This window comes from Lampris incognitus, chromosome 4 (genome assembly GCF_029633865.1).
Source record: "Lampris incognitus isolate fLamInc1 chromosome 4, fLamInc1.hap2, whole genome shotgun sequence".
Taxonomy (NCBI): Eukaryota; Metazoa; Chordata; class Actinopteri; order Lampriformes; family Lampridae; genus Lampris; species Lampris incognitus.
Genome location: NC_079214.1, coordinates 30,993,484 through 31,016,268, shown reverse-complemented (window position 1 = coordinate 31,016,268; position 22,785 = coordinate 30,993,484). Strand labels below are relative to the sequence as shown.

General features: G+C 43.8%; 1 protein-coding gene across 4 annotated transcripts in view; it reads left to right on the top strand.

Moving 5' to 3' along the window:
- esrrga (estrogen-related receptor gamma a) overlaps positions 1–22,785 on the top strand; it is a 105,138-nt gene that overhangs the window by 33,207 nt on the left and 49,146 nt on the right. For 2 of the 4 annotated variants that reach the window (XM_056278494.1, XM_056278497.1), the window contains one exon: positions 6,974–7,090. The exons of 1 other annotated variant lie outside the window; for it this stretch is intronic. In XM_056278494.1, the coding sequence (XP_056134469.1) occupies positions 6,974–7,090 (117 nt within the window). Of the gene's footprint in view, positions 1–6,973; positions 7,091–8,512; positions 8,522–22,785 lie in introns of all 4 variants that reach the window. One more of the 4 variants, XM_056278496.1, reaches the window with a different exon arrangement.

Genomic DNA, 22,785 nt, shown 5'->3' with positions numbered 1-22,785 from the left:
CTTGCAGATAGACTGAAGCTTTTTATAAATGCCAATAAAGCTCTTAACAGTGACAGCAACCACTTATCCATCCATCCATCCAGCTTTTGTTATTATTCATCTGTGATCCAACCAATCATCTTGTATTCTTTTCACATCCAAACATCCAACACTCCAACTTTCTATTTACTTCAACTCTCCTTCTACCTATTCATCTGTGATCCATCCATCCACAGACTGTTTTATATTTTCTACTTCCAATTTTAATCTTTATCAGCAACCCCCAGAAAGAGCCCGAGATTCGTTCAGTGGGCACCAGTAACATGACATTTATGCACTTTATGTACTTATGTATTATGGGATGGGATCAGCACACAATAAAACCCTGACAAACAGATCAAAGCATACACATCCAGTGATAATCATAGATACAAACACATACCCAGAGACACACTCCTACATGCACGTGCACACACACACACACACACACACACACACACACACACACACACACACACACACACACACACACACACACACACACACACACACACACACAAATACATTCACACACAGATGACCTTGTAATTACTCTGTATATAGGTTTAACCACTCAGTCATCCATCATCTGGATCATGTCCAAACCATTTGTCAATTTTCTTCTCCAAACATCTCATTTGTTAAAGGTCATACAGGTGAGGACACTGGTATAGATTATGACAAAAGTTCAGCAACCTATGGGTCGGACATCATGTTGAGGCCAAGATCTCTTTATGATATAACTTTCAATAGATTTAATCTATTACACTGTCTCTCTCTTCCCTTTTTTTCCAGCCCTCTCATACACACACACACACACACACACACACATGCGTACACACACATTATGAAGCACGTACTATCATACTTTTCATATACACTACCGTTCAAAAGTTTGGGATCACCCAAACAATTTTGTGTTTTCCATGAAAAGTCACACTTATTCACCACCATATGTTGTGAAATGAATAGAAAATAGAGTCAAGACATTGACAAGGTTAGAAATAATGATTTGTATTTGAAATAAGATTTTTTTTTACATCAAACTTTGCTTTCGTCAAAGAATCCTCCATTTGCAGCAATTACAGCATTGCAGACCTTTGGCATTCTAGCTGTTAATTTGTTGAGGTAATCTGGAGAAATTGCACCCCACGCTTCCAGAAGCAGCTCCCACAAGTTGGATTGGTTGGATGGGCACTTCTTTGAGCAGATTGAGTTTCTTGAGCATCACATTTGTGGGGTCAATTAAACGCTCAAAATGGCCAGAAAAAGAGAACTTTCATCTGAAACTCGACAGTCTATTCTTGTTCTTAGAAATGAAGGCTATTCCATGCGAGAAATTGCTAAGAAATTGAAGATTTCCTACACCGGTGTGTACTACTCCCTTCAGAGGACAGCACAAACAGGCTCTAACAGGTACTATTTAATGAAGATGCCAGTTGGGGACCTGTGAGGCGTCTGTTTCTCAAACTAGAGACTCTAATGTACTTATCTTCTTGCTCAGTTGTGCAATGCGGCCTCCCACTTCTTTTTCTACTCTGGTTAGAGCCTGTTTGTGCTGTCCTCTGAAGGGAGTAGTACACACCGGTGTAGGAAATCTTCAATTTCTTAGCAATTTCTCGCATGGAATAGCCTTCATTTCTAAGAACAAGAATAGACTGTCGAGTTTCAGATGAAAGTTCTCTTTTTCTGGCCATTTTGAGCGTTTAATTGACCCCACAAATGTGATGCTCCAGAAACTCAATCTGCTCAAAGAAGTGCCCATCCAACCAATCCAACTTGTGGGAGCTGCTTCTGGAAGCGTGGGGTGCAATTTCTCCAGATTACCTCAACAAATTAACAGCTAGAATGCCAAAGGTCTGCAATGCTGTAATTGCTGCAAATGGAGGATTCTTTGACGAAAGCAAAGTTTGATGTAAAAAAAATCTTATTTCAAATACAAATCATTATTTCTAACCTTGTCAATGTCTTGACTCTATTTTCTATTCATTTCACAACATATGGTGGTGAATAAGTGTGACTTTTCATGGAAAACACAAAATTGTTTGGGTGATCCCAAACTTTTGAACGGTAGTGTACTTTTACACACTCCATTGTCAACCCTTTATATTTTTAAATGAATGCATTTAAAAAGATCAATTTTCTAAGATGACTTTGACATCACATATTGTGTAAATAAAATGAGCACTCAAAATTAGAGAAGTTTAACAGTATTTTTAAGAAAGGATTCAGACAATGAAACTGGCAAATTAGTGTAATACTGAATATAAAACTGTGCCTCTATGTGCAAAGATCACATTTTTTTCAGTGGAGAGAGAAGGCTCTGTATGGTTCTGTTTATTTTTGTTTAGATACAGGCTGACCAGACTTGGATTCATTGGAACCAATGGGTCATGACATTAACTTTGGCCCTCACACAAGCCATGACCCTCCACAGACAGGCCTGTGTGTGTGTGTGTGTGTGTGTGTGTGTGTGTGTGTGTGTGTGTGTGTGTGTGTGTGTGTGTGTGTTCATTCATGTGTATGAATCCACATTTATGTGTGTCTGTGCACTTATGTCCATGTTTATGTGTGTTTATGAATGTGTGTGTGTGTGTGTGTTTGTGTGTGTGTAAAATCTTGGCTGGAGCATAGGGCCAGCCCCGGATGGGCAGCGGCAGACATATTGGTATGTTTCAACCCATTAGCCAATAAAACCGCAGGTAATCATCAAAAAAACACTTCCAGCTGGACAGGGAGAGGAGAGGAGAGGAGAGGGAGAGGATCCACCAATAGCCTGGATAAACAATAAGTGAAGAAGGAGAGAGAAAGTAAGGGGAAAGCAAGGATGGGCAATAGGATATAGGAAGGAATCAGTGGTGTGTGTGTGTGTGTGTGTGTGTGTGTGTGTGTGCGTGCGTGCGTGCGTGCGTGCGTGCGTGCGTGCGTGCGTGCGTGCGTGCGTGTGTGCACACACACGTGTATTTGTCTCAGCAAGGAGGAAGTGGCTCTGGCAGGTACTGTTGCCGTGGCGTCAGTCCAGCAACACCTGACAACCTGCATCTATCACTCCCTTATTGGGAGAGAGGGATGAAGGGGAGCTGGGGGAGGGGACAAAGGCATGGAGAAGGAGGGAGAGAAGGATAAGTAAACAGGAAGAAAAGGAGAAAAAAATGAGTAGAGGAAGAGAAAGGAGGGATGACAGGGAGAAAGACAGAGTAAAGAAAAGTAAGTAGAAGAGTTTAGTTAACAATAGTAGAGACAAAAAACAGAGGAAGTAGGTTGGGAATGAAAGTGGCAGTTGGGGGTTATGAGAGGTGATAAGACATAAAGGGATAATAAGGTCCGTTTTCAAGTATTCTTGCTCGTCATTCTCTTATATTAATTCTTAATATAAATGAAATAGTATCAAGAGAAAATCAGCACAATTATTTTTAAACCTCAGGGTAAATCCCCCCCCCCCCACTCACACACACACACACAGTACATACATGGAGTGTTTTGTGTGACTTACAGAGACTCTTTTCCTTCTTAGCTGTATTCTGCACAGGAGTGTGTAGATCACAATTTATTCGAGGAGCATATACCAAGACTGGGACAAAAATGTACACAAGTCACATAGTAGACCTATATTGTACTCTCATATAGGCCCACTTAAAGTAAGCCCACCCAAACCCTGCTCTGAATAGGAATGCTCTCCTTCTGCTCCTTATGCACAAAGAATATCAGGCATACTCTCGGATTCATGCATACTCTGATTTTCTGCACATGTGATGGATAACATCATGGGTATCTTGCAATTTAGTTTGCATTATATTCTCTTTGAAAATGAACCCATTTAGCAAGGCCTATTGGTCATGTCTATGGGCGTACTGTGTATCCATTTGCTGGGGCCAGCCTAGGCTACCTACCTTGCCATGTTAGTGATTATCCATTAAGCAGTGTTTATTTAGGATCATGTATTAAATTTAGTCTTAGTGCTAGTTACTGGCCCCTCTTATTTGCCATAATCCTCGTTTCTGCTTGCAGCATCAAGTCTTGGTTTAAGCAAACCAGTACATCAGGTTATAATGTTCCCAGAGTAGCATTTAGCATGTTTAGCCTTAAGACCATCTAACAAGGCTCATTAACGACCATCTTGTTATCCATTAAGTTCTGTTAGTGTGTTTAGCCTTTTCCCAAGCTAACCAGCCCCCTTAATCAGTCCAATAATGAGAAAACATCCTCCTCACTGCTGCAGTCAATAGTAATCACTGTTTACTCTGTGAACTGGTGAGAGGCACTGGCTTACTGGGGCACTTTTCTACTGTAGTTGTATTGTGAGGGAACGTGAGAAATAGTAGCAGAGGAAAAGAGGCAGACGACATTTAGAGAAAAGTGTTTTAATGCAAAGAAAATTAGAATCAGTCATTTAATCTTAAGGGGCTGAACTGCGTTTTTCCCTGCTGCATGCCACACACAGCACAGTGAATGGACACGGGAGAGAAATGTTCCTACATGTGAAGTCCTGTGGCTGGCCCGTCCATTTCAGTATGCCATGCTTTCGAAATGGGTTGAAACGAGCCAGTTAAGGGAATTGGAGAGAGGGAGAGGAACCGGCGGAGAGAAGGAAGGAGTTAAAGAAGGTAAAGGAGAGAGAGTAGAACAGGAGGCAAGACAGAAGGTAAAGAGCAGAAAAGACAGGTACGAAGGAGGCAAGGAACAGATGGGGAGCAAAATAGGGCAAAATATTCAAAAGAGGAAAAGATGGGAAGGAATGGACAAAGAGCAAGAGGTCAATGTGAAAAAATCGAGAGAAGAAAAGGAGATAAAACAAAGGGTACAATGAGGGGCAGGAAAACAATGAAGTGATATAACATTTTCAGCACAGCCGTGAGTATATTTTGCCTCAGCTTTTGTACTCTTCAGCTAACTGGGAATTACTTTGAGAGAAGACAGAGGTGAGGCTGCAGGCAGCTGAGGATAACACACAGTGGAAGCAGTGGTAGCTTCTCAGAGCCTTAAATTGGCTGTTGTCATTAGGCTAACGTTGTTAAGTTCATAGACTTATCTTATAGATTAAGCCTCAGCTCTGCTTTACAGTGTTGAGTTGAGTCTGTCTATGGGCCCCAGTCACGCAAATCAACCTGTTTATAGCCAATACGACACATCCATGCTCACATACACACGCACGGATGCTTCCTCGCTCCCTTGTGAACATCCTCACATTACATCCTCACCACATACTCAGAATCCTTAGGGTTGCTCTAAAACAAGCGCAAAGGCTTTTTTTTTCCAAAGGACAAATCTACCCAATCTTCTGTCACTTTTTCTCTTTCTGTCTCTTTCTGTCTTCTTTGGATAAATGCCTTCTATTTTAACTGCGCCTCCCTCAACTTTCTTTCTTTTATTTATTTCTTTTTCAAATTGTTTATTTGTTTCGTCTAATCTGGAAGTAATGTATATATTGTATTAGACTGAGCAAAACTCAACTCAAAGATATAAAAGATACAACTCAGACACACACACACACACACAATATAGGATTTGCAAGACAGCAGATTGGTTGGCCAGGGTTGAGGACCTAATGATTGGTCTCTAGCGGGTCATTGTGCCAACAAGAGTGGTTAATAACACACACACACACACACACACACACACACACACACACGAAGCATAGCAGTGAGATTATGAGGTAACTGAGGCCATCCTGAGGTTAGATGTTGTCGTTGAAATTGCCTGCGATCTCTTAAGAAACAATTACACAAAACATTGACGGGTTGAGGATTAAACTATAGTGTATGTATTGGAGAGAAACACCCCAACACAGAAGTCAAAGGGAGCCGTCTCTCTCCGATGGGAGAGGAGCTCAATATCTTCGTAGCTCTGCAAAATAAAGAAGTCTTACATTTTTAGCCCCTTGACGTTTAAATACAATCATCCTATAGAGGCACTCCTGCGTGCAGTAGGCAGAACTAATTCTAGCTAGAGTCAACAGGCCCAACTAAGTTCAACACAAGTATTGCTTTCTTCAGAAACACAGGCAAGCAGAAACACAAGACTCGGGGTCTCTCCAAGATCTCCACTTATGATGTGTCTCATGACAACACATGTCTGTCTTCTGACACTACATAACACAACCTCCTTTAAGATATTTAACACACGTGGCAACATAAGCATAGAGAAACAAATACATAATGAGTAAATGATCAATCTTAATGGTTCATGTTAATTTTCTTACGCAATGTCAAGCAAGGGGTTGAACCCGAGGCCACCTAAGGAAAAAAAAAACATTCACACAAGCCTAAAACATCTCAAAGGAGCATTGTCTAATCAGAAATATACATATAATAATAGTGTATTTTCAACTGCATAGTGTATAATATAGAAATATATGTCTTTGTGCACATATATGTGTGTGTGTGTGTGTGTGTGTGTGTGTGAAAGGGCATATCTATGTATGTTTGTGTCTTATATGTGTGTGTATGTGCACATACACACATACTTGTGTGTTTGTGTGTGGTTTATCTTTGATAAAGAGCTCAGTCAGTTGATTAATCAGATCAGCTGTCCCTTCCTGCTGTCCACCGGAGGAGCAGAAGGGGACACCCACACACACACACACACACACACACACACACACATAAAGCATAGCAGTGAGATTATGAGGTAACTGAGGCCATTCTCTACTTCCCTAGCACGCTCTCTCTCTGACTCTCATGTCCTCTGTTCTGTCCACACCGATTCAGTCTACCTTCAGTTATGTTGTCTTTCTCTCTCCTTGTTTGTTACGATATAATTATATCTATAGAGCTTTTCCTATTCGCTTGTCTGTCTGTTTTTCTGAGAGCAAGCATTGCTTCAGAGGTCAACTTGCCACAACTAACACCCAAGTAAATTTGTCTCTCTGACTGTCCGCCTGCCCTGTGTCTGCCGAGCTATCTATCTGAAATGAAACTTTCATATCTGTCTCTCCCAACATGTCTACGTGCCACAGGCAATATTGAGTACAGCTGTCCGGCCACCAATGAGTGTGAGATCACCAAGAGGAGACGTAAGTCCTGCCAGGCCTGCCGCTTTATGAAGTGTCTCACCGTGGGAATGATGAGAGAAGGTAAGGGAAAACAAGACAACATATACATGTCCCTTCCTGTCAGGGAAAGTATGAATTATCTTTCTCACTGTCTCATCCTGTCTCCTCAAGAACATTCAATACAACGTTCATGTCCATGTCGTCACTCTCTCTGACATTACTGACCTTTTTCAGTTTCTCTTTGTCTCTCTGCCTGCGCATTGCTCATCATGCGCAGGCAGAGAGCTCCTCTTAAAACCTCTTCCATGGTTTTAAGGGGAGCTCACTTTGTGCATCGCGGATAGGACTTTCAGTGAGTCATTAGTAATAAACTTCCATGACGCAAGCTTGTATACATGCGTACATGTTCTCTATAAGTAGGTCTGTGCCTCATGGACAAATACCCGAGCAAACATCACCAATAATACAAGACAGCTAAATAGAGCAAAGCACCATAATTTCACTGTGAATGAGAACAGAATAGGTTTGCCCTTGTGCCACTATGTTTGGATGGTGATTCATCACCTCCATTAAACTCATGAGTTTGTAAGGATTTGTAAACATAATGTATTTCTATAGAAATGCACATAGCAAAATTTGTGGCAAAAACAATTTGGTAATTAATATTATAGAGACCTCCCAAAAGTCCCCAAATCATGTTTTTGGGGAAGTTCCTGTCTTTCCTTGAGGAGCTGAGCCCCCCATGGCTCCCCTGTAGTTTGTGCTCTGGTGTTGCTTTGTTCATCGGTTGATCAGTCAGTCAAGTTGCATTTTATATAGGGCTTTTCTAGCTGCAAAAGCCACTCAAAGCACTTACAATTAATTAACACACACACACACATACCTTATTCACTTACTCACCCCTCCTGCTAGCTAGTGTGAACTGCTTGTCCGTCTGGTTTTTATCTGTACTTTCCACATCTCTCTATGTTGCCCACCTTAGAATTTCACTCTCTCCTCTCTGACTGTATATACGTATGTATCCCTCTCTCTGTCATAAAACACACACACGCAAACACCCTTTCTGACACTACCTCCATCCTTTTCTTGCTCACTCCTTTTGAGGGTGTGATAGGAATCACAAGATAATACCTACATTCTCATTTGCTCGTTTTCTTGCTCCCATATGCACTGGTAGTCATTTTGAGATGAGGGGAGGTAAAAAGAGAGAGGAAAAGAGCAGAGGAGAGAGTGATCATTTGCCCCCACACCACTTTGGTTAAACACACTCAGTCCCTCATTTTCACTCAACTGCTCAACCCCCCCCCCCCCATTCCCCCCTGTGTGTGTGTGTGTGTGTGTGTGTCTCTCTCTCTCTCTCTCTCATCTCCCCACCTTTAACCTTTCTACTCCCACTGCACTCCCCAGGATGAAAGGGGGAGAGGAGGAGGAGAGTGGGACTAAGGAGGGAGGGAGGGACAATGAGGGGGAGGGAGAGAGTGAGAGAAGGATAGTGGAGGTGAGGGGAAAAGGGTGTCGGGGAAGCTAGGCGAGAGGAGAATGAGGGAGGAAAGAGGAGATTGATTTATGGAAGCTGAGGAGAGGGGAGATCAGGGGAGTAGGAGAGGGAGGGATGGAGAGGGTGAACGAGGCAGAAAGCACAAAGGAGAGAGGGAAAGGAGAAGGAGGGTCAAGGTTGTAATTGATGGTTGGCCTGGCCCACGCCCTCCTCCTTACAACGGTCAGGGCGCAGTTACTCTGCCTGTGCCTACCATCCTTCTTCCCATCCACTCCTGTCTTCATCTCTCCCTCAGTACATCCCTGTTATCCAGTATTCTCTATCCTCCCTCTATCACCAATCAGCCTATATCCATCCATCCGTCTATCCATTGATCACTCCCATTTTATTCATGACCACAATTTGTAAAAAGTATAAAACTCACCAAAGTGAAAGTTTTTATTTAAGTAAATCAATATCATCAGTGCTTCCCAACTTAGATACCATACATGTTTCCAAAGATAGGTATAAAGGCTATTGGTTAACGAACAAAACATATGAAATCTAAGGATAAACCCTCATCCCTTGATACGCATGGTTTTCCTCCAGTGTGTTAGAGCCTTATGATGTGGGAGAAAGGATAAGATCATGTAATATGGTCACTCTTCAAACCTTCGGGGAAAAAATCCTTCTAGTTTTCAAATCATTTGCGAAATCGGATGTGGTACAAAGTGTCTGCAATAAAAGTTCAGATTTGAATAGATCCAAATGGTTCTTGAAATATTTCAAAGCACATATGGGTACAAGGTCACTGTTTCATGATCTTAAGCCTACCAACTACCCCCCCATCTCTCTCCCTCTCTCTCTCTCTCCCTCTCTCTCTCTCTCCCTCCCTGCCTCTAGCCTTAGCCATCAGGTGGAACTCACTTTGACATGCTCTTTCACAGCCTTAGAGGTTGACCCGCTCCCTTCCTACTCACACACACACACACACACACACACACACACACACACACACACACACACACACACACACACACACACATACATACCCACTCGTCACAGGTACCCGGCGGCCCCATCAGTGCCTCCCACAGCCTAAGTTTCACGCCACTCAACATGGAAAGCATTCATTATTTTCTCTTTTCTTACCCTTTCTCTTTATCTCTCTTTTTCTCTCTCTCACTCTCTTATACACACACACACACACACACACACACACACACAGACTTCCACCACACTGCTGCATTCTCCCAGTCAGTCTGACACTAGCAGAGTCTACATCTTGTCTCCTGTTGTGTGTAAGTGTGTGTGTGGGGGGGCATGCATACTGTTTGTGTGTGTGTGTGTGAGATTGCAGCTGAAAGATATTTTAGACTTCAGGAAAGACAGCAGAGACAGAAAGTGTTAGAGAGAGTTGGGTATTGAGTGAGAGAGAGAGAGAGAAACTGGGTTTATTTCGGCTACAAGATGACCCAATTCAAAGATACCTTCTGGCATCAAAATAATCAAGTTAATTCTAAGACATGCACTCAGATTTGAATATGTATTGATTGCAATTGTTGATTTTAGGACATCTACATTGGTCAGGCAGCAAAGCTTCAAACTCTGTGTATGTGTGTGTGTGTGTGTGTGTGTGTGTGTGTGTGTTTCAGTTTGTGCTAGCCAGCTGAGCGATGTGTCATTGTGTATGAAGTGTCATGTTCTCTCCTGAACAGGCAGACAAATAGCAGTCTTTTGTGCTACTGCTTTCCTGCTCCACACACATATATCACATACACACACACACACACATGCATACAGCGCCTCATACATACATCACTATGGCAGACCACCACCAGCCCATTTGTTGTGTTGGGTGTGAATTTAATACAGGGGTCCCACTCTACATATGAATAAGGGTCATTTGGAAAATTGATACATCCATTTCCTGATCCCCCTCCCTCATTTCCCTTCTATTTTATGCCTCCTGGGAGACTGGATTAAAAAAAAAAGTCAAAAACCATAAAAAGGAGCAAAATACATTCCCCATCTTTACTCTACTCTGATGTTCATCCACAATATGCTTTTGTTTACTTTGTTTTTATATAAACCAGCATACTGCAAAGATATTAAATATCCTCTTCAAACACCCTTACCCTTATAAACAATCAAGTGTGAATAATTGAGTGATTGCACAGGTTTCAAAATGATCCTTGGTCAGTAAGTTATGCATTCTGTATACTTGAGATGGAATCATTTTCAGATGAATTTCTTCTTAAAAAAAACACCCCAGTAAATGTTGGTATTTCACACTTAAAGGAGTTAAGATATTGTTCAGTGATAACTGTTATCTCATGTCATTACACATTTTTTCATGAGTGTGTACATCATTTTTTAACAAAATCCTGTATTTTATTACAACTGGATATGAGTATAGTGTTGCATTTAATTAAGAAACAATCTACAGTAGCCCCGTTATGACCAGGTCGGGCCATGAATAACAATAGAACAGCGGTGTATGAGTCCAACAATGGAGTTCTACATTAGCATATTAGCCCACTGGACTAAACACACACTGGACACACCACACATGTGCATGTATACACACACACACACAAACTCTCTATCTATCTATCTATCTATCTATCTCTAAGTGACTCAACCAGCTGTGCTTTATGCAGCCCCCCTGGTCATTAGCATCATTGCAGCAGCATTGCAGAGACAATGATGGTGAGTGGCTAGTTCAGGTAGCGTCAGAGCTAACTATGGTTGTCAGGGGCTAGCTCGTGGGAGAAAGGTAAAGATAAAGAGACAGGGGATAGGGGGATAGCAAGGAGGCTGTGTGTGTGTGTGTGTGTGTGTATAGTGTAGTGTAGTGTAGTGTAGTGAGGTGTAGTGTAGTTTACCCCTCAGGGCAGGATCTGCCTTAAATTAGCCTTGTTGCCTTGGGAAAAAGAGAGGGTGAGACAGGGTGAGGTAGCAAGCAGGAGTGTGAGAGAGAAAGAAGGCAGCGTGAGAGGTAGAGAGAAGTGGAATGACCAGAGGGTCAGTAAGTCAAATCTGAGTGGGGCTGCTCCCTCTTAATCCATACATGTTCTCTTAACCACGCACCTATATCCAGTGCCATGAGACACACACACAAACACACATGATTCCCCGTGTGTGTGAGAGGACTACAATAGAGAAGTACAGGGGAGTAGAGAGGAAAAGGACCGTGGGACTTCAGCTGGGTTGGATAGTGGTGCAGCTCCATCTCCCTGTTGCAGTTATAAAAAAGTTAGACTCAACAAGCAAATTGAAAATCAGGAAAATGAAGAGAGAAGGAGAAAGAGGAAGAAAGGACAAAAGTGGGAAGGAGAGGAGTGGAGTCGCCAATGCTTCCCAGGATTATAAAAAGAGGGATAGTATGGATGGGGGATCATGGGAGGATAGGAGCAGATGAGTGGCACCCACCCACCAATATGTAGTGGCTAATTTCTGGAGAAAGGCAATTAAAAGGCCTGATTATATTATGAGAACTTCCCCTCTGGCAATCTCTGTCTGTCCATTTTTAATGAGGTCATAATGATGCGTCAGCTGAAGACTGAAAGGTCACAGGGGCGGGGCTTAATATATCCCGAGAGAGGGGAAGAGTGAGTGTTAGAGAACAAGGGAAGAGGGGCAATGTTGCAGGTGAAGGGAGGATAGGATGCATATAAACAAGAATGAAATAAGAGAAGGATGTGAAGAAAATGTGTTCCAATTATTTGCAGCAATGAAGTACATGAATACAGATCACAGATTTAAACGTGATGAAAAGTTAAACATAGCTAAATACTATTTAAGAGCTAAAAATATACATTATTTGATGCAGTATGATGATTTTTTTTATTATCATTCAAACAATTCCTTTGATAGATAGTTGTCTCTTCATTCAGCTTTAAATAGATAGAAAGACGGTGGTCAGATTCCAGAATACCAAAACTTCATCCGTATAATACGAAGAATAGCCAGCTGCATTCAGATGGTAGACTACCGGAGAGACAAGTTCACTGACTGCAAGTATAAACCCTGGCACACTGCCACACCACAGATACACACACGCGCACACAAGCACTTATACACATGAGCAACTCATGCCAACTTTGGCCGCGCTCCCCATGGCCTCTAAGACCTAATGAGTGAGATCGAGTGGAAGGCTCCAGTCTGTGTGACTATTATATGTGCTGTGCTCGTGTGTGTGTGTGTGTGTGTGTGTGTGTGTGGGGTTGTGTGTGTGTGTGTGTGTATACAGCTGGTGGTGTGCGTCATAACTCTTTTCATACTTTGGCCATTTTGACTGCTTTTAGCTCACTTGAAATGCTATGGCATATACCACGCACCAGCCGGCTGATAGACATACACAGTCAAATGTGATGTACAGAAATTGCTTTCTTGCAGACACGCATACATAGGTCCTCAGTCTCCTCAATGCAGTCTCCATCTTAAATGGAGTGATGGTGAAGGGAAAAAAAAGCCAAGCAGACAGAAAAGGAGTGGAGGAGAGAACACAAGAAGGAGAGATGAACTGAGAGAGATAGAGGAATGAAAAGCAGAGGAGACTGGGAGCAGAGGTAAAGAGAGAGATGACGAGGAGGTGGAGGGTTAAGACAGACGGGAGGACGGGAAAGAAGGAGGAGGGCAAAGGAGTGGCTGATAGGAGAGCAGAAAAGAGCGTAGGTGAAAGATAAAAGAAAGAGCAGGGTAGATTAGAATATAGACGGGGAGAGAACAGACCGGTGAGGAGAGGGGGAAAGGAGAAAATATTAGAGGAGATGAGAGCGGAGGGCAGGGATGGAGCGCCAGACAACTGGTGGCGTCTGGTGTTGCCCCGTGGGAAACCTGTAGCTAAATCTGGCCCTGTAGCATCTGCTGTGTTTGTATGTATGTGCACGCATGTGTGTGCGCGTGTGCGTGTGTGTGTGCTGATGTGAGTGGTTGCATATTTGTGTGTGTGTGGGGGGGGGGGCATCTGGTTGCATTTCTGCTAGAAAGGAGTGATAATGGAAACGCTGTGACCAGAGATCCGCCAGAATCCACCCCCACCTCTCTCTTTCTCTCTCTCTCTCTCACTCTCTCTCTCTCATTATTTTGTTGTCTAGAGAAAACACAAAACACGCAATGTGCATGGGAAAGGAAGAAGAGATGTGCAGTAAGATATATTAGGGAAAGAATGGTAGAAAATTATTTCAGAAGAGTTTGAAGAGAGGATGGCAGGAGAATAGACTGAGATGAAAAAGAGGAAGGGAAAAAAGAGAGGGATAAATAGGGAGAGAGAGGAGGGATAGAAGACCGTATTTCTGACAGGCTTTCACGTATGGGTCACTCGCGCACAAGATGGCAAGATAGAAGGATGAAAGAGAGGGATTGTGGGAAGGATGGAGGGAAGTCTGGTGAGAAGAGAGTAGGAATGAGACATCAAGGAAACGAATGGTAAAAGTGAAGAGCAACACACGGACAGAAAGAAGGCTGTTTCACTTGCTAAGTGGTGCAACCTGCCCATTTGGGAATAGCAACGTGCGAGTGTTCAACAAATGCAGGCACTCCATCCCAAATGTGACCAGTTTTTCTACTATAGCTGACGGTCCATGTTTAGCAGAGGGTCCAGCACACACACAGTGGGTCAAACTGCTGATGAAAGGTTATAAAAACCTCCCAAATCTGTGCATACATACCGGGGGGGAATATAGCCAGTCTCTTTTTAATTTCATAGTTTTAAAGGATAAGCAGCCATACTGAGGAAGATAGCCACATTGTTTTGAAGTGACACAGATGGTAGCCAACACACACACACACAGACACACACATACTCACAGTGACAGCCACCTGCCTGCCGCCCTGGGCAATGCTGTTCTGATCTGTTCTGGTCACAACAACACACACACACCTTCATCTTAACCCCCCCCCCCCTCATTTAACTCACATTGCCATTCTTTGTCTTGTTCTCTATTTCTCTCTTTGTCTGTCCTTCTCAGATTCTTTTCTCTTGTTTTATGTCCGCCTCCACCTTTTTATCTCTCCCTCTTCTGGTGAGGCTGCCCTTGTAGTTGACTTGGAAAGATATAGGCTACTTCAAAAAGAAATAGGAGAATCATATGTCAGTCCCTATACCCTCAAATAACTTTTCATATACTAGGTGTGTGTATGCATGATTCTGTCACGTGTTCATGTTTCCCTTTATGAGTTTCACTTCACTGTAACAGTGAATTGACGGTGAAAATAAATAGAATAAAACGGCCTTTCTATTCTCTCTCTCTCTCTCTCTCTCTCTCTCTCTCTCTCTCTCTCTCTCTCTCTCTCTCTCTCTCTCTCTCTCTCTCTCTCTCTCTCTCTCTCTCTCTCTCTCTCTCTCTCTCTCTCACACACACACACACACACGCTCACAGAGTCAATTTAAATGGTTGTATTGTCTAAGCCTATCTACTGACCCATCTGTTCTGGAGCCCACATAGGAAAAGGTCTGATGTTATTACATCAACAATAGGGTTGAAATACACACATGAACACACACACACACACACACACACACACACACACACACACTCGGGTAATGTCTGATGTGGGAAAGAGGAGAAAAGGCCTGTCCGCACCTTAACCCTATTTCAACCTGCATTACAATCCATCTATATCTTCCACCACCTATCTCTCCCTGTCCTTCTGTCCCACACTCCTTACCATCACATTATCCACTATTCCTCCCTAGTAGAGCACATTACAAGTTTCCCCCTCTCTCTTTCTCTCTCTCTCTCTCTCTTTCTCTGCTGTTTCACCTGAAATCAATCTGTTTTGTCTATCTTCCCGTCTCATCTCTCTATCCCCCTCTCCCTCTATCACGCTCTTTTTGCTCTGTCTCACTTCCTGCTCTCTCTCTCTCGCTCTCTCTCTCTCCCTCCCTCCTCTCTGTTGGTCATCTGAAATCAATCCATTTGATCTCTCTCTACCTTCTCTCTGTCTGTCTCCTTCTCTCTCCCTTTTCCTCCACCCTATTTTCCTTTTGTTGTTTGCCCTCCTCCTCCACCTCCTCCTCTCTTCAAAAGCACTCAGGTGTCAATGGCATTTCACTCGCAATCCTTCAACTGTTCACATACACATGAACACACACACACACACACATGCACGCACACACACAAACACACATGCTGACACAGACGAATGTCTGTTCAGTGTAAAATCTATGGTGATGAGATCAGTGCAGATTGGACGATCAACAAACACTGATATTCCCACATTAAAGATGACTCATCTTCATCACTGCCACTGTGTGTGTGTGTTTGTGTGTGTGTGTGCGTGTGCGTGTGTGTGTGTGTGTGCGTGCATGCATAGAGGGGGTTAGAGGGACATTAACCCATAGTGTGGCTGTTCTGTTGTTGACACTGTAATTAAAAGCATTAAAGACAGGCAAGGGGAATCCCTCAGTGGCTTTTTTTTTCTCCTCCCCACAATTCTCGTCTCATTTGTTTGTATCATTGTTACTTCCAGCAGCAGTATCCTTCATTTTCTTCCTTCTTTCCTTCCACTGTATGCTGACCTAACAACCAGTTTAAACTTCCCCTACTCTCAGCTACCCTGTCTCCTCTCCCTGTCCAGTGCTCTTCTTTTTTCCCCTCCCCACACCTCTTTTCTCTCACTTGGGGTCCCACCGGCTTGCCCTTCTATTCTCCTCTCTTAATTTTATCCCCCCCCTTTTCTTTTTTTTGTTTAATGTCCTTTTTGCCCATTTTCATCTATCTTCCATTTATATTCCCCCCGTCTTTTTCCTGTTCTATTCTCCTCTATTCTCTGCTCTTTCTTTTCATCTTTTCTTTGTATTCCTCCCCCTCTGCCATTTACCTTACTTACCCCCCCTCACCTCTCTTCTCCTCCTATCCAGCCCCCCCAACGCACACCCCTCTCTTGTCCTCTGCTCTCTTGCTCATTCTTTATGATTTGAAGGCTCATTTGTTAAGGGGGCTAAAGCAGTCTCTTTCTCTTTACAACCCTCCCCCCCTCACTTTTCGTGGGCTTTGGAAATATAATTTTCAATTTTTAATTTGATTCATTTAGATTTGATCATTAATCAGTGCTGAGAGAGAGTTAATTTGGTGGAAAATAGATGAGGTAGTTAGAGACGGCTCTTTATGGAGTGAGTGTAGCACAGCGCTGCGTGTGTAGTCGGTGAGGAGGGAGAGATAGAACGTGTGTGTGTGAGAGAGAGTTTACCTGTTTGTGTGTGAGAAAATACAAGAAAGTATGAATGAGTGCATGAGATTGTGTTGGGAACCAGATTGTGTGTGTGTGTGTGTGAGAGAGAGAGAGAGAGAGAGAGAGAGAGAGAGAGAGAGAGAGAGAGAGAGAGAGAGAGAGAGAGAGAGAGAGAGAGAGAGAGAGAGGAGAGAGAGAGAGAGAGTTTACCTGTTTGTGTGTGAGAAAATACAAGAAAGTATGAATGAGTGCATGAGATTGTGTTGGGAACCAGATTGTGTGTGTGTGTGTGTGTGAGAGAGAGAGAGAGAGAGAGAGAGAGAGTGTGTTTACATGTTTGTGTGTGAGAAAATACAAGAAAGAATGAATGAGTGCATTAGAGTGTGTTGGGAACCAGATTGTGTGTGTGTGTGTGTGTGTGTGTGTGTGTGTGTGTGTGTGTGAGAGAGAGAGAGAGAGAGAGAGAGAGAGAGAGAGAGAGAGAGAGAGAGAGAGAGAGACTTTTGACTTTCAACAATACTTTAATAAAAATCACAAAAAAGTACAACACAAAGACCAGCATGGTCAGTAACACAAGATTCACAGAATCTAAATCATGTCAGGACACTCCCCAAGAGAGTGATAGAGAGAGAGAGGGAGAGAGAGAGAGAAGAGAGAGAGGTAAATTGCATGTTGAAGTGTTGAAGACTGTGTCACAGAGAGGTAGAACATGGGATCTGGTATGTCGAGAGAGAGTATGTTTGAGAGAGAGAAAGGAGGAAAGAGAGAGGTATTCTTTATCTTCCTCCTCTCTATCAATTTCTCTCTTTTCCATTATTTCACTCTCCTCCATTCTCTTCCTATCGCTTTTCTTGTTGGCTTTTCCGCTCCCTCTTTCCCACCTTTCGGCTTTGTCCCTCTGGGTATGTTTGTCCTCCTCTCTCCTCGTCCCAGTCCTCTCCCCTCTCACTTGTTCTTCCTCTCCTCTTTCTCATTGGATTATGTTTGTCTCTGTGTCCCGTTCACTGAGCCTGGTAGGGGCAGTTAACTTGCTGTCTTGTACGTTGTCTTGGATAGAAGCATCTGCTAAATGGGTAAATGTAAATGAGGCTGTGCAAGCTGCTTGGTCTGGTATTGCCGAAGTTAGAGAGGTAGAAAGGGGTGTGTGTGTGTGTGTGTGCGCATACCCTCTGGAGTTAAGAGTGTTTTGACCGCTTGATGACACTGGCCCCCCACTGTACCTGTGCCTGTCAGCCCTTCTGTCTGTCTGTCTCTGAAAGCCACATGTGCGCTCACTCCCTCTCTTACACACAAGCACACACACAGATACACACACACACACACACACCTTTCTGTCTAGCTCACAAGCATACATGTGCACTTACAAATACACATGCACAGATACACACACACACACTCACCCACACACACTGTTGTGTCTAATTCAATAGGTAGAGCATGGCACTTCACACTACCAGGGTACAGGGTTCCCAGAAGGCCATGCACACTAAAAATGCATCCACACGGTTGGACTCACACAGAATACACAGACAAGAAACACGCATATACAAGCTTACTATGAAAGGCAGTTAACAAACACACCCATGCTGAAATCTCTGCCTTTCTCCCCTCTCTCTCACTCTGCCTGCCTCTGTCCGTTTTAAATCCCTCTGCTGCGTCGTACTGAACACGGTCAGCACATTTTCCCCAGGATTTAAATCTCCGTCTATGAGCAAATCTCTCTTTCCCTCTTTCTCTATCCATCTCTCTCCCTTTTTTCCCCTCTCTCTTATTCTCTCCTTGACCCACACAAATAAAGAAGGAAAAAACAGACAGGCAAGCAGGAAGACAGATGGAAAGATGCAGACAGACACACCATGGCTACTCGACAAAGCAAATACAGCACATACACAAACACACACGTTCAAACCTTATGATAGCATCCCCAACTGCATGGCAATATTGTGCAGGAGCAAATACACAAATATCTCTTGTAATCCATTTTTCATCTTCTATTCTGTTTATCTTTTTTTTTTGTCGAACATATTTTCTATTGTGTATAGATTTTACAGTGTATACCTGTTAAATCAGAGTGTAATAGATTAAATTCTCAGAGATACTGAAGTACCTTTATCAGTCACAGGACAGTAGCCTTGTATATGTTATAGCTCTCATGATACACAATATCATACCCCCCCCTTTTTTCTCCCCAATTGTATCTGGCCAATTACCTCACTCTTCCAAGCTGTCCTGTTCGCTGCTCCACCCCCTCTGCCCATCCAGGGAGGGCTGCAGACTACCACATGTCTCCTCCCATACATGTGGAGTCACCAGCCGCTTCTTTTCACCTGACACTAAGGCGTTTCACCAGGGGGACGTAGCGTGTGGGAGGATCACGCTATTCCCCCAGGTCCCCCTCCCCCCTGAACAGGCGTCCTGGCCGACCAGAGGAGGCGCTAGTGCAGCAACCAGGACATATACCCAAATCCGGCTTCCCACCCACAGACTCGGCCAATTGCGTCTGTAGAGATGCCCGACCAAGCCGGAGGTAACACGGGGATTCGATCCGGCGATCCCTGTGTTGGTAGGCCAATGAATAGACCGCCACACCACCCGGACGCCCACAATGCCATATTTTATTGGTAAAATCAGATTATGCTTGAAAGCACTGTCAGTTTACACTAAGATTTTCCAGGGAGCCTCATCCCTGACATTTGCCTCAGTCCAAAAACATGCATGAAAAGTAGCTGGAGACTCTAAATTGCCCATAAGTGTGAATGAAGGGTTTGTGTGTCTTTGTGTGTCGTGGACTGCTGACCTGTCTAGGCAGCCCAAATCATACTGGTATACCCGCCTAAACTCATCCACCCTGAATTTGTACAATAATTTTAATTCTTCACAAACACACGACTAGCTCATAGCTAATCTGTTGAAAAAAGTACATCACGATTCCTCAGTTTTGAGGTGATCACTGCTACTTATGAGCATGGAAATAAAGAGTTGACTCATATGAGAGTCTGTTGAATAGACAGACACAACTTCACAGTGGTTATTAGTGGTTTTATTTGACAGGGAGAAATACAGTGAAATACAGCCACACTAGTTGCATTTCATTAACTAGTAGTATTGTGATTTGAGTGAATCATAATACCTTTGGATTGCTCTGCGGCAACCTGACCTTATAACTTTCTCACCTGCTCCCCGATTTGAATCAATGTACAGTTAATCTGATTAATTCATAAAGAATTAGGAAATCATGGACGTCCAGGTAGTGTAGTGGTCTATTCAGTTGCCTACCAACATGGGGTTCGCCGGTTTGAATCCCCGTGTTACCTCTGGCTTGGTCGGGCGTCCCTACAGACACACTTGGCCGTGTCTGTGGGTGGGAAGCCGGATGTGAGTATGTGTCCTGGTCACTGCAGTAGCGCCTCCTCTGGTCGGTTGAGGTGCCTGTTTGGGGGGGAGGGGGAACTGGGGGGAATAGCGTGATCGTCCCACACACTATGTCCCCTGGCAAAACTCCTCACTGTCAGGTGAAAAGAAGTGACAGGCGACTCCACATGTATCAGAGGAGACATGTGGTAGTCTGCAGCTCTCCCCGGATTGGCAGAGGGGGTGGAGCAGTGACTGGGATGGCTCAGAAGAGTGGGGTAATTGGCCGGATACAATTGGGGGGGGAAAAACCCCCCAAAAAAAGAATTAGGAAATCATCATAATTTTCAACCAAATTCTGACTTTATTGCGAGAGTCTCTTGTACCTGTTTACTGTGTGCATACTGGTAGGTGTCTTTGTGTGTGGGTGTGGGTGGGTGCGTGCGTGTGTGGGTGCATGCATGGGTGGGTGGGGGTAAGTGTACATGTTTTGGATGAGTTCTGGTAGTTTAACCAAGACGTTAATCTTTACTGGTTGACTTTCTCTCTCTCCGCCTCTCCCCATTTTCTCCTTTTCTGTGTCTATATTTCCTCCCTATTTTACACACACTCCAACTGTGACATCTTAATAGAGAGTCTGTGTCTGTGTTCTTGTGTATGTCTGGCTGTGTGTATATGCACATGTACTTGTGTGTGTGTGTGTGTGTGTGTGTGTGTGTGTGTGTGTGTGTGGTTTGTGCTTGTGTGAGTGGTTGCATATTTGCGTGTTTGTGTGTGTGGTTGTTGTGGTTGGGGGTCTGCTGGTGTCCCGTGGTTTTATTTCCATGAAGATTGCCTCTTGAGGGGAAAAACACAACAGAGCTTCGGATTAAGGGTCCCACTTTCTCGCTTTCTCGTAGCATGCCACTGTTTGTGTGTGTTTGCGAATTCATGTGGTTGTTAACGTGCACATGTTTGTGTCTGTGTGTGTCTACATTTCTCGCCTATGTGCTTCGCTGTATGCCTTGACGTTTGTGTTCACATGCATGAATTTGTGTGCAATAGTTTGCATCGGGGGGGCATGTCGATAACTGAAGTGATTAAAATTGACCCAGCAGTGTCCTGTCTTTGGGTCCTGTCCTCCCCAGCCCTACTCCGGCTCCTTCAGGGCCTCCAAGTGCACTGCCTATCTAAAACACCACAGTGGACCTCTAATACAATGGTGGGTGGGGGCTGGGTGACAAGGAGCATCAGAGCAAGAATAGGGAGGTGTGAGGGGGGGAGAGAGGTTGAGCAAAAGAAACGTAGTGAGAAAAAGAGGAGTGGAGGGAAAGAAGCGAAGAAAGAACAAGAACAACGCACCATTGGTACCAAAAAGCGCCAGCAAAAACCACACACTCTGCTCATAGAAAGGGACTGGTGATGGAAGGCAGGAGCAGATAACTGCCAAGGTGTGTGAATGGAGAGATAAAAACATTTGACAGTAACTCTCTCGCATTCGCTCTTCACCCATCTTTCAATCGCTCTATCACTCCATCTTTCTTCAAACGTCGTGACAGAGCCCAGAAAGTTGTCGAGGCAACAGAAGAAGAATGACTCACTGTGTGTGTGGGGGGGGGGGATTTAGGGTGAGAGAAGATGAAAACAAGAACGTACAAGTGCAAGGTTACTTCTGCACAATGTGTATAAGCACAGTGTTTGCATGAATACAGTTACGTTTGGACTTCTACAACCATGCAGCATCCCTTCATCTTCGCTCTCCCATTTCCTTTCCTTTTGCTTCTTTTTTCCTTTCTCCTTTCGCCCTGTGTCTGTCCTCTTTCCCTGCTCCTCACTCAATCTCTCGCTCGCTATACCTGCCTTCATTTTCCCTTCCCTCTCTCCTTCCTCTACACCCCCCATCACCACCACCACCACCTCTCTCCCTTCTCGCCCCGTAAACCCGCCAGATGCCAGTGGAGAATTCCTCCATTGCTGTGAAATTCAAAACAAGACTTATAACCCATTTATGGTCATCTATGGACGTGCTGGCAATACAGGAAGACACAGCGAAAGGGGAGGAGATAAAGAATAGAGTTATGGAATAGGAGAGAGAAAAGAGAGAGAAACGGGAAGAAAAGTGAAACAGTAGATAGAATGTGGAGTGAGGGAGAGCAAACACAAGACAAAGAGTTAAGGGGGCAAGAATTGGGTGGGAGATGTGAAACTGGGAGATGGAGGGAGTGAGGAGGGGAGGCACATTCAAAACAAAGAGGGGTTGAGGAAGATGGCTTTGTGTTCTTATCAGCCAAAGTATTTTCAACTGATGGTCCCATTTATCTGGTTATGTTGAAAGAGGGATTTTGTATCTTTAGTTGTTATCGAGTTTGTAGCTGGGAAGAACAAAAAAGTAAAAAAAGAGAAAACATGTAACAATGTCTCACTACCTATTGCATACAAAACCATATATGTTCACATGAGTGCCAGTTTTGATTTTATTTAAGTGTTTGCAGATTTCTCCCTCCTCTCCTCTCCACTCCCCCCTTCTCCTCTCCTCTTTTTCCCTGGTGTACATGACACCTTTCTTCCCCTTATCCACCTTTAAGTGGTAACCACGGTAACATCCAATCCCCTGAGAGATGAGCCTAATTAAATTAGGACTCCTTTGTGTCAATTAATTAACAAGACACAGAGAGATAGAAAGAGAGAGGGAGAACGGAACAGAAAGAAAGAAAGGGAGAAAGAGAAAATGAGTGAGTGTGTGTTGGGGGGGGCTCTCTATGAATTACACTGTTGAAGACGAGAGGTG